The sequence below is a fragment of the Lineus longissimus genome, chromosome 2 (assembly GCF_910592395.1).
Source record: "Lineus longissimus chromosome 2, tnLinLong1.2, whole genome shotgun sequence".
NCBI classification, from domain to species: domain Eukaryota; kingdom Metazoa; phylum Nemertea; class Pilidiophora; order Heteronemertea; family Lineidae; genus Lineus; species Lineus longissimus.
In genome coordinates this window covers 8018074-8030269 of record NC_088309.1, presented here as the reverse complement: position 1 = coordinate 8030269, position 12196 = coordinate 8018074, and the positions used below count along the sequence as shown (strand labels likewise).

The following is a 12196-nucleotide window of genomic DNA, read 5'->3' as shown; positions in this document are numbered from 1 at the left end:
ACAGCAAAACATTTTGGGGTGGCAGTGATAATGGTTCAGTATACTCTGACTATGATCAGTTATGCGAGAGAGAATGGACCTCTTTCGATAAAGACACACCTGGCCGTGGCCTCTAGGCCTAGGCTAGAGCCCAAACTGAAACAAAACAAATGCGCAAACTCAGAACAATTCAGTTTTGGAAGGCCTGAGCAAACTTTGGCCAATGCCATAAGCCACTGACCCTTTGTTCCAGGTGAAACGCATGACTAGTCTGCGCCCTTGGCAAAAAAGGTTTCTTAGTCAGGCTGAGGAATGAATGTTACTTAGATTACCTTTTTCATTCTAGTCTCGACGATACGATTCCAAGACCACCATCTTTTCCCCTGAGGGTAAGTTATCGGAGGTTTCTGGATGGAAGATGTTGATCTACATACATAACACATCATGCTTCAACATTTTGAAGTGTGACTGGATTTGAAGACAGCTTTTCTTGGCTATAAGTATAAAGTTACACATCCTAGCTCAACACTATGCCTAATCAATGCCATTACTCGATAAACAGTTGTAACTTCCGACTTTCAATGTATTCATTCCTTTTGTAGGGCGGCTGTACCAGGTCGAATATGCCATGGAGGCTATTGGGCATGCTGGGACCTGTCTCGGTATCCTTGCCAAGGATGGGGTGCTACTAGCCGCCGAGAGAAGGAACACCAACAAGTTGTTGGATGAGGTCTCATATTCAGAAAAAATTTACAAATTACAGGAGTGAGTACAATTCCGCTTTCACATCGTAATGATTTGGGTTGCTTAGGAGCTACAGACAAAAGAAAGCAAGCCCAAACACTCCTGACAGCATCGCATTCAGGAAAGTCGTGCATGACAAATCATTGTTCTACTCGCCAATACGGCAGTGGCTGGCTATGAAAACACTCTACCCAATGGAACATTTGTAATCTCTTCTGTTATATCTTACACTTACAGTCCACTTCCTTTATCATACACTTGTCCAAAACAGCATCAAATTCTTATTTCTTGTATATTTTTGTCTTTACAGGGATATGGCATGTAGTGTGGCAGGTATTACATCAGATGCTAACGTCCTGACGAATGAACTGAGACTTATCGCCCAAAGGTATGTTCCTTTTTAGACCTCTGGAATTATAGTCACTGCTAATTCAATAACTGGAATTATTATCATCCTCATGATCACGAATTGGCTTAGTGACCATGATTTGTTCCCCGCCCCCTCTATGTGCTTGCTCTAAAGAGCATTTGTTCCATGCCACTATGATTGGGCGGTGGTTGGGTTTTTATCAGCGTGTGACTATTACCAGGGAGTGCAGTCCATCTTAAGCTACTGTCTGGAGGGTCAGGAATCCTGCCCATTGAGTTCATTGACACAGAGATGAAAAAAACACGCAGTGTTCCTTCGGAGAGCACCCTCGACCTCCTTATCAGGAGTTTTTTTAATGCTTCTTCTGTTCCTCTTCCAGGTTTAGTTTGTACTACCAGCAGCCCATCCCTTGTGAACAGTTGGTCAGTTCTTTATGTGATATCAAACAAGCCTATACGCAGTTTGGAGGTAGGTAGAAAGCCCTAACACTACAGTCAGCAGTGTTGATTGCACAACAATATTGTACCAACATTGATATCAATCAGTCACAAATTGTTAAGTGAGTCAGTATTCGATTCCTATATCCATATTTATAATGTTTAGGCTGTCAGACTGGAGATGAAACAGTGTCGATTAATTAAGTCTCTTCCAGTGTCAAAATGATGTTGATGCAGACTTTCCTTTCTTGACATGGTTGTCTTTTTTGCAGGTAAACGACCATTTGGTGTGTCAATACTTTATATGGGCTGGGACAAGCATTATGGCTACCAGCTGTACCAGAGTGACCCGAGCGGAAACTATGGTGGATGGAAAGCAACCTGTATAGGCAATAACAGCGCTGTAAGTAGAAACCATTTTCAAATGAAAATAGTGTAGATTCCTTCTCCCCTTTTGGCATGTTTGGAGTCATAAATTTGTAGCTTGAAATATGTGCAGTTGAACCTCCCTGACACCGCTGTAGTTTGCAAGACACCCTATCTAGTAGGGACATTGTTTCAAGTAGGTTGTTTCTATAGAATTTGGCCTCATCAGGACATCTCTCTATCAAGGACAGCATTTGTTAGTTCCATGGATGTCCTTAGAGAGATGCTTCTGCTGAAGGATACAGGAGATGAGTCAACTAGGAACTGGACACACTTCAATGTTCATTTTGAACGTCACTCTTGCGTTTATCTTCTACGCCACCATTAACTTTGGATTGTGAGCATTGTTACTGTATTCACTCTTCAATTTCAGGCTGCAGTGTCCATGCTGAAGCAAGAATACAAAGAAAATGAGACCACACTCGAAGATGCTTTGAACCTCTCCATCAAAGTCTTGAGCAAAACCTTGGACACGAACAAACTCACTTCAGAAAAAGTTGAGATGGCGACGCTCACGCGAGAAAATGGAGTGACGAAGATCCAGGTGTTGCCAGCAGAAACCGTGAATAAACTGATTAAGGTCTATGAGGAAGCTGAGGCAAAGGCAGAGGCCGAAAAGAAGAAGAAGGACAAATCGTAGAGAGGTAATATATCCTGCTTTCCTTATAGACAAAACTGACAATTCTTGTAGGGAAGTAGAGTGTCTTCAAGTGAATGATATGATATGTTAAGTTAATAGCTTGTAGTGGTCTTCTCAATCTCAGGGGCAAGGGACCCAAGTTACATTCTACCGTATTGGCATACAAGAAAAAATGTGCTGTGATGTGCCTACAGTAATTGAAATTAAAAATTGAATTGTAGTGCTAATGCCATCTACTTTCCTTATTCCAGGCAGGAGAGTTTGCAGCAGACCGCATAGATTTCTGGTATCTTCGAATCACCTCAAAAAATCGTTGGGACAAGAGCCAATGACTTTATTTGCCTTCCTTCTGTGTCTTTGGGAGCCACAACACAGTTTAGAGACTAAAATGCACATTTCCTTCAGGGAATGACAGACTTTATAAAAAGAGATTGACAGTACATGTACATGAAGATTGACTTTCTCATCACATGACAAAGTACAGCTATCATCAAAAGTGCTTTGATCAGTTTGTTTTGCAAAACAGTCAACTTGTATCGAGGGGTTAACTATTCCTTCAAGGACTTTTTCTCAACCTTGCAGAATTTATGTGCTCATCTGAAAGTTTCATAAGAAATAGATGTGAAACCAGATAAGATAGTGATCTATTTGTATTTGCATTTATTCATGCAATTGTCAATAAATCGTGAATTTGTTTCGTAATCAAAAGCTTCTTTGATCCTTTCAAAAACACAATTGCCAAAAAGTCTATGATGAAATCCCCTTGACAACTCAAACCTCAAGGCAACTACTGTCTTTATAACGTGACCACGTCTTTAAAACCTAGGATGGGAGACAACGGGCCAGAAACAAATGAAACTAGGCCAACACCCAATTAGGAATCTGGCCCGTGATATATTCAGAGTGAGGTTTTCTGCAGCCCCATCCTGCTGGCAGACACTGCTCCAGCCCAGTTTGAATGTTCCATAAAATAGGAAGGTCAGGTCATGCCTGACATTCCCACAAATGTGCCATATTGCAATGGTGAATGTGAATGGCCATCACATGTTTGGGATGTCACACTGTCCGAGGCCTGATCTGATTGTGACATGTAATTCATAGAATGATCCCCGACATCCATTGCTCTGTGGCATGATTCCCGTATTCCTCATGATAGAATGTCTCTTGTGGTTGTTCTGTCTCCCCCATAGTGAACTGTATGAGACATTGTCCATCTAATGATCCCCGACATCCATTACTCTGTGGCATGATTCCCGTATTCCTCATGATAGAATGTCTCTTGTGGTTGTTGTCTCCCCCATTATGAGCTGTATGTGACATTGTCCATCTCATGATCCCCGACATCCATTGCTCTGTGGCATTTCCCGTGTTCCTCATGATAGAATGTCTCTTGTGATTGTTCTGTCTCCCCCATTATGAGCTGTATGAGACATTGTCCATCTAATGATCCCCGACATCCATTGCTCTGTGGCATGATTCCCGTATTCCTCATGATAGAATGTCTCTTGTGATTGTTCTGTCTCCCCCATTATGAGCTGTATGAGACATTGTCCATCTAATGATCCCCGACATCCATTGCTCTGTGGTATGATTCCCGTATTCCTCATGATAGAATGTCTCTTGTGATTGTTCTGTTTCCCCCATTATGAGCTGTATGTAACATTGTCCATCTAATGATCCCTGACATCCATTGCTCTGTGGCATGATTCCCGTATCCCTCATGATAGAATGTCTCTTGTTGTTGTTCTGCCTCCCCCATTATGAGCCGTATGAGACATTGTCCATCTAATGATCCCCGAAATCCATTGCTCTGTGGCATGATTCCCGTATTCCTCATGACAGAATGTCTCTTGTGATTGTTCTGTCTCCCCCATTATGAGCTGTATGAGACATTGTCCATCTAATGATCTCCGACATCCATTGCTCTGTGGCATGATTCCCGTATTCCTCATGACAGAATTTCTCTTGTGATTGTTCTGTCTCCCCCATTATGAGCTGTATGTGACATTGTCCATCTAATGATCCCCGACATCCATTGCTCTGTGGCATGATTCCCGTATTCCTCATGACAGAATGTCTTTCATGATTGTTCTGTCTCCCCCATTATGAGCTGTATAAGACATTGTCCATCTAATGATCCCCGACATCCATTGCTCTGTGGTATGATTCCCGTATTCCTCATGACAGAATGTCTTTCATGATTGTTCTGCTTCCCCCATTATGAGCTGTATAAGACATTGTCCATCTAATGATCCCCGACATCCATTGCTCTGTGGCATGATTCCCGTATTCCTCATGACAGAATGTCTTTCATGATTGTTCTGTCTCCCCCATTATGAGCTGTATGAGACATTGTCCATCTAATGATCCCCGACATCCATTGCTCTGTGGCATGATTCCCGTATTCCTCATGACAGAATGTCTTTCATGATTGTTCTGCTTCCCCCATTATGAGCTGTATAAGACATTGGGTGAGGTCAAATCTCAGAGTTTACTAAGTGTTAACACCAGGTGTTAAGAAAGTGTTCCAAAACCCCGAGATTTGACCTCCTCACTTGACTCCTAGTTAACACTTTCTTAACACCGAGTTGACACTAAGTTAACACTTGGTAGACACCTAGGGAACACTTTGATCGCTCAGGTGTTCCCTTAATCTGAGGAAGTGGCCAAGTGTTAAGAAAATGCATTACAGATCGTGTACATCAGGTGTTAACCTCCTGGAGGTTAACACCTGTGAGAGGTCAATTCTCAGAGTTACAAAGGCAGCCATGTTTGCGATTCCTATGTTTCAAGTTGTTGCCCTAAGACATAATAGAAGAGCAGAGAACTTTATTCGAATGCCTGCCTACAGTGGAGAACCGATTGAGCGGCATATGAGGCTCAACCAAGAACAATTTGATCACCTTGTTGATTATTTTCATGGATGGAGGCAGGCTAATCACCAGGGGAATGGCCAAGTCAACGCAAGTACACCTTCAAGAAGAATGAAAACTTTTTTGCACTACCTCGCTTCAGGAGGCTTTCACAGACAGGTCGGTTATGCTGTTGGTTATGCTAAGCCAACTGCAATATTACATGTGACTGAGGTTTCTGACTTTTTCTTTGACATAGCTGCGCGTCATATTTCATTCCCTGAGCAGGATGAGTTTGATCAACTGGCCCAGCCTCTGGTTGATATCGACGGAGTTGAGCGGCAAGTGATTCTTTTCATAGACGGCGTTATTGTGAAAATCCAAAAGCCTGATAGGGCTGGTGATGCGTATTACCGTGGGAGGCCGGGGAAATGTTGCGACTCCATCAACGTGCAGTACGTTGTAGATCGATTTGGCAGGGTAAGACACGTTATAAGCGGAGTACCTGGATCGACGCACGACAAAACAGCGGCCGAGTGGTCTCGAGAATTGTTCGACTTCCTTGATCAACTTCCAGAGGAGTATGTTATGCTTGGTGATCCTGCCTACAGGAACCTGCACCGATCTGTGCTGATTACTTTTACTGGAAATAATCTTCGACAGGAACAACTAGATTTTAACAACAGATGCACTCGACTCCGTCAAATAGTTGTGAGGTCTATCGGATGTACTGAACTGATATGGAGGATCAATCAGCTAAAAGAGAATAGGTACGCTGCGAAATATGGCCCTGTTTTTCCATCAAAATGCACTGTAGCAACATGCGTGTTACACAACCTTTACACCAATTTCTTGGCTTGAACCATATGTGAAAGACAAAGACAAAAGTAAAATAACTGAAAATGATTGCTTATTCTTAGTATCCCCAATTTAGTAACTCAAAGAGAAGCCTACTTGGCTGTCCAATCTGTGGCATGTCACTACTTGTAAACAAATCCTGAACCAAAAATATGATGGAATAGTCATGGCTAGAACTGAAGAAACAAAATAGTCTGTTATCACACAACAATTGTACCTCTCTGTTTTGTGGGTGTAGTATAGATCAAGCCACCACTATAAAGAGCCATCTATAAAATTAACTAAAACTAATTCCTTGCTGTTAGCGTGACAAATCGCAGTTTCTGTAACTGTTTTCATCAATAAAATGTTGTTCACTCAGCAATCATGGTAATTAATTGCATAAAAAGAGTCTTGTCTGTATGACGGGACTCGGTGCTTGAAAAATCCGGTATTGAGCGGGTTAGTAGGGACTGTAATTTAGTCGGTATCAGGTAATTGTTCAATAATGGTTATTCCTCTCTCCTCCAACACAGCAGCACGGAATAAACGAATCTCGTACACAAGTTCACGGAGCGTATCCCTGATTTCTTTCATCAAGTCACAAGTTTGCTCTTGATGTTGCACAGAAGAGTTCATGAAATCACTTTCGTCCCTGGCCTTCTTTCCTGTGGTCACCGGGGGCATCATTTGTGAAGCAGGACGTTTTTTTCCGGCACTGGTACTGGCATCGGTTCCTGCCTGAACAGTTGGCGTTCCAGACCTTGATGTCGAAGGGGATGGAGTACTCCTATCTGAGCTGATGACAACACCGCGGTCATCTGGTATGCTGCAGTTTTCATCGCTAGGGGTTTGGGGTCAGGAGTTCGTTGCAGATCCTGGCCTAGTGATGCCGGTTGGTGTCATAACAATTGCAGGTCTGGCTGCCCCGCCCTTCGGATAATAAAGTCGATGGAAAGAGTCAAAAAGTTCAAATAATTCACGAGAGTCCTTGAGTTTTAAACCAGGGTGCATATCATCTGTTGCAGCCCCTGAAGCCTGCTGTGTCTTGATGGCATCTCGATATTCCTTCCCTAGGTTCTTAAGCATATTTTCAACCACTTCGGCGTGGGTACCAACGTGGTTCCCTACTGCTGCATAAAATTCCTGGACCAGAGCATTCTTCTTGGCACGACGAAATGCCTCATGGTGATCAATCATGTACTCAAGAGTTTGCATCCTCTTCTCGAGTGTCCACTGGAAGCGTTTCTTCCCCTTTCCGTCCATGATGACTGCTCAGATGACAGACTTACACTAAAGATCTACGCATAGTCCAATTCAACCTCTCTTCAACATGGGCAAAGTGCCAGACCTGTGCAACCAGGAAACCAAGTGAAACTAACATCATTATGTAACTGTGGCATGGATTATTTACCACTGACATGTGCCAGGCTTGGCACCTTGCCCATGTAGAAGTAAAGTATCTAGAAGGTGTTAGGAAAGTATTATTCAAGTGTAATCTTGGTGTAACCCAGGTGTCACCAAGGTGTTAACCTGAACTTGGTGTCTAGGGTTCAGGTTAACACTTTTCACAGAGATTACACTTGGATAATCTAGGTGTAGAGTTAACTCTGAGATTTGACCTCACCCATTGTCCATCTAATGATCCCCGACATCCATTGCTCTGTGGCATGATTCCCGTATTCCTCATGACAGAATGTCTCTTGTGATTGTTCTGTCTCCCCCATTATGAGCTGTATGAGACATTGTCCATCTAATGATCCCCGACATCCATTGCTCTGTGACATGATTCCCGTATTCCTCATGATAGAATGTCTCTTGTGATTGTTCTGTCTCCCCCATTATGAGCTGTATGAGACATTGTCCATCTAATGATCCCCGACATCCATTGCTCTGTGGCATGATTCCCGTATTCCTCATGATAGAATGTCTCTTGTGATTGTTCTGTCTCCCCTATTATGAGCTGTATGAGACATTGCCCATCTAACGATCCCTGACACCCATTGCTCTGTGGTATGATTCCCGTATTCCTCATGATAGAATGTCTCTTGTGATTGTTCTGTCTCCCCCATTATGAGCTGTATGTGACATTGTTCATCTAATGATCCCCGACATCCATTGCTCTGTGGCATGATTCCCGTATTCCTCATGATAGAATATCTCTTGGTTGTTCTGTCTCCCCCATTATGAGCTGTATGAGACATTGTCCATCTAATGATCCCCGACATCCATTGCTCTGTGGCATGATTCCCGTATTCCTCATGATAGAATGTCTCTTGTGATTGTTCTGTCTCCCCCATTATGAGCTGTATGAGACATTTCCCATCTAATGATCCCCGACATCCATTGCTCTGTGGCTTGATTCCAGTAATCCTCATGATAGAATGTCTCTTGTCGTTGTTGTCTCCCCCATTATGAGCTGTATGAGACATTGTCCATCTAATGATCCCCGACATCCATTGCTCTGTGGTATGATTCATGTATCCCTCATGATAGAATGTCTCTTGTAGTTGTTCTGTTTCCCCCATTATGAGCTGTATGAGACATTGTCCATCTAATGATCCCCGACATCCATTGCTCTGTGGCATGATTCCCGTATTCCTCATGATAGAATATCTCTTGGTTGTTCTGTCTCCCCCATTATGAGCTGTATGAGGCATTGTCCATCTAATGATCCCCGACATCCATTGCTCTGTGGCATGATTCCCGTATTCCTCATGTTAGAATGTCTCTTGTGATTGTTCTGTCTCCCCCATTATGAGCTGTATGAGACATTGTCCATCTAATGATCCCCGACATCCATTGCTCTGTGGTATGATTCATGTATCCCTCATGATAGAATGTCTCTTGTAGTTGTTCTGTCTCCCCCATTATGAGCTGTATGAGACATTGCCCATCTAATGATCCCCGACATCCATTGCTCTGTGGCTTGATTCCAGTAATCCTCATGATAGAATGTCTCTTGTCGTAGTTGTCTCCCCCATTATGAGCTGTATGTGACATTGTCCATCTAATGATCCCCGACACCCATTGCTCTGTGGTATGATTCCTGTATTCCTCATGATAGAATGTCTCTTGTAGTTGTTCTGTCTCCCCCATTATGAGCTGTATGAGACATTGTCCATCTAATGATTCCTGACATCCATTGCTCTGTGGCATGATTCCCGTATTCCTCATGATAGAATGTATCTTGTGATTGTTCTGTCTCCCCCATTATGAGCTGTATGAGACATTGCACATCTAATGATCCCTGACATCCATTGATCTGTGGCATGGTTCCCGTATTCCTCATGATAGAATGTCTCTTGTGATGGTTCTGTCTCCCCTATTGTGAGCTGTATGTGACATTGCCCATCTAACGATCCCTGACACCCATTGCTCTGTGGCATGATTCCCGTATTCCTCATGATAGAATGTCTTTCATGATTGTTCTGTCTCCCCCATTATGAGATGTATGAGACATTTCCCATCTAATGATCCCCGACATCCATTGCTCTGTGGCTTCATTCCAGTAATCCTCATGATAGAATGTCTCTTGTCGTTGTTGTCTCCCCCATTATGAGCTGTATGAGACATTGTCCATCTAATGATCCCCGACATCCATTGCTCTGTGGTATGATTCATGTATCCCTCATGATAGAATGTCTCTTGTAGTTGTTCTGTTTCCCCCATTATGAGCTGTATGAGACATTGTCCATCTAATGATCCCCGACATCCATTGCTCTGTGGCATGATTCCCGTATTCCTCATGATAGAATATCTCTTGGTTGTTCTGTCTCCCCCATTATGAGCTGTATGAGGCATTGTCCATCTAATGATCCCCGACATCCATTGCTCTGTGGCATGATTCCCGTATTCCTCATGTTAGAATGTCTCTTGTGATTGTTCTGTCTCCCCCATTATGAGCTGTATGAGACATTGTCCATCTAATGATCCCCGACATCCATTGCTCTGTGGTATGATTCATGTATCCCTCATGATAGAATGTCTCTTGTAGTTGTTCTGTCTCCCCCATTATGAGCTGTATGAGACATTGCCCATCTAATGATCCCCGACATCCATTGCTCTGTGGCTTGATTCCAGTAATCCTCATGATAGAATGTCTCTTGTCGTAGTTGTCTCCCCCATTATGAGCTGTATGTGACATTGTCCATCTAATGATCCCCGACACCCATTGCTCTGTGGTATGATTCCTGTATTCCTCATGATAGAATGTCTCTTGTAGTTGTTCTGTCTCCCCCATTATGAGCTGTATGAGACATTGTCCATCTAATGATTCCTGACATCCATTGCTCTGTGGCATGATTCCCGTATTCCTCATGATAGAATGTATCTTGTGATTGTTCTGTCTCCCCCATTATGAGCTGTATGAGACATTGTCCATCTAATGATCCCTGACACCCATAGCTCTGTGGCATGATTCCCGTATTCCTCATGATAGAATGTCTCTTGTAGTTGTTCTGTCTCCCCCATTATGAGCTGTATGAGACATTGTCCATCTAATGATTCCTGACATCCATTGCTCTGTGGCATGATTCCCGTATTCCTCATGATAGAATGTATCTTGTGATTGTTCTGTCTCCCCCATTATGAGCTGTATGAGACATTGTCCATCTAATGATCCCCGACATCCATTGCTCTGTGGCATGATTCCCGTATTCCTCATGATAGAATGTCTCTTGTGATTGTTCTGTCTCCCCCATTATGAGCTGTATGAGACATTGTTCATCTAATGATCCCCGACATCCATTGCTCTGTGGCATGATTCCCCTATCCCTCATGTTAGAATGTCTTTCATGATTGTTCTGTCTCCCCCATTATGAGATGTATGAGACATTTCCCATCTAATGATCCCCGACATCCATTGCTTTGTGGCTTGATTCCAGTAATCCTTATGATAGAATGTCTCTTGTGATTGTTCTGTCTCCCCAATTATGAGCTGTATGAGACATTGTCCATCTAATGATCCCTGACACCCATTGCTCTGTGGCATGATTCCCATATTCCTCATGACAGAATGTCTTTCTTGATTGTTCTGTCTCCCCCATTATGAGCTGTATGAGACATTGCCCATCTAATGATCCCCGACATCCATTGCTCTGTGGCATGATTCCCATATTCCTCATGACAGAATGTCTTTCTTGTGATTGTTCTGTCTCCCCCATTATGAGCTGTATGAGACATTGCCAATCTAATGATCCCCGACATCCATTGCTCTGTGGCATGATTCCCGTATTCCTCATGATAGAATGTCTCTTGTGATTGTTCTGTCTCCCCCATTATGAGCTGTATGAGACATTTCCCATCTAATGATCCCTGACACCCATAGCTCTGTGGTATGATTCCCGTATTCCTCATGATAGAATGTCTCTTGTGATGGTTCTGTCTCCCTATTGTGAGCTGTATGTGACATTGCCCATCTAACGATCCCGGACACCCCTTGCTCTGTGGCATGATTCCCGTATTCCTCATGATAGAATGTCTTTCATGATTGTTCTGTCTCCCCCATTATGAGATGTATGAGACATTTCCCATCTAATGATCCCCGACATCCATTGCTCTGTGGCATGATTCCCATATTATTCCTCATGGCAGAATGTCTCTTGTGATTGTTCTGTCTCCCCCATTATGAGCTGTATGATACATTGTCCATCTAATGATCCCCGACATCCATTGCTCTGTGGCATGATTCCCGTATTTCTCATGACAGAATGTCTTTCATGATTGTTCTGTCTCCCCATTATGAGTTGTATGAGACATTGTCCATCTAATGATCCCCGACATCCATTGCTCTGTGGTATGATTCCCATATCCCTCATGATAGAATGTCTCTTGTGGTTGTTCTGTCTCCCCCATTATGAGCTGTATGAGACATTGTCCATCTAATGATCCCCGACATCCATTGCTCTGT

General features: G+C 43.1%; 1 protein-coding gene across 1 annotated transcript; it reads left to right on the top strand.

The window, feature by feature from the left end:
- The first annotated feature begins 131 nt into the window (after window positions 1–131).
- LOC135483618 (proteasome subunit alpha type-4-like) lies at window positions 132–3298 on the top strand. The gene is made up of 7 exons (XM_064764600.1): window positions 132–368; window positions 582–744; window positions 1034–1111; window positions 1473–1561; window positions 1803–1933; window positions 2330–2600; window positions 2848–3298. Exons 2-6 carry the CDS (start codon window positions 608–610, stop codon window positions 2594–2596), a joined length of 702 nt encoding a protein of 233 aa, XP_064620670.1. The 5' UTR covers window positions 132–368; window positions 582–607; the 3' UTR covers window positions 2597–2600; window positions 2848–3298.
- Window positions 3299–12196: the final 8898 nt, after the last annotated feature.

Coding starts and splice junctions, on each gene's coding strand:
- LOC135483618 (XM_064764600.1), top strand. CDS start 608: ATGGAGGCTATTGGGCATGCTGGGACCTGTCTCGGTATCCTTGCCAAG. Junction 1,562..1,802: donor AGCCTATACGCAGTTTGGAG/GTAGGTAGAAAG, acceptor TCTTTTTTGCAG/GTAAACGACCATTTGGTGTG. Junction 1,934..2,329: donor GTATAGGCAATAACAGCGCT/GTAAGTAGAAAC, acceptor CTTCAATTTCAG/GCTGCAGTGTCCATGCTGAA.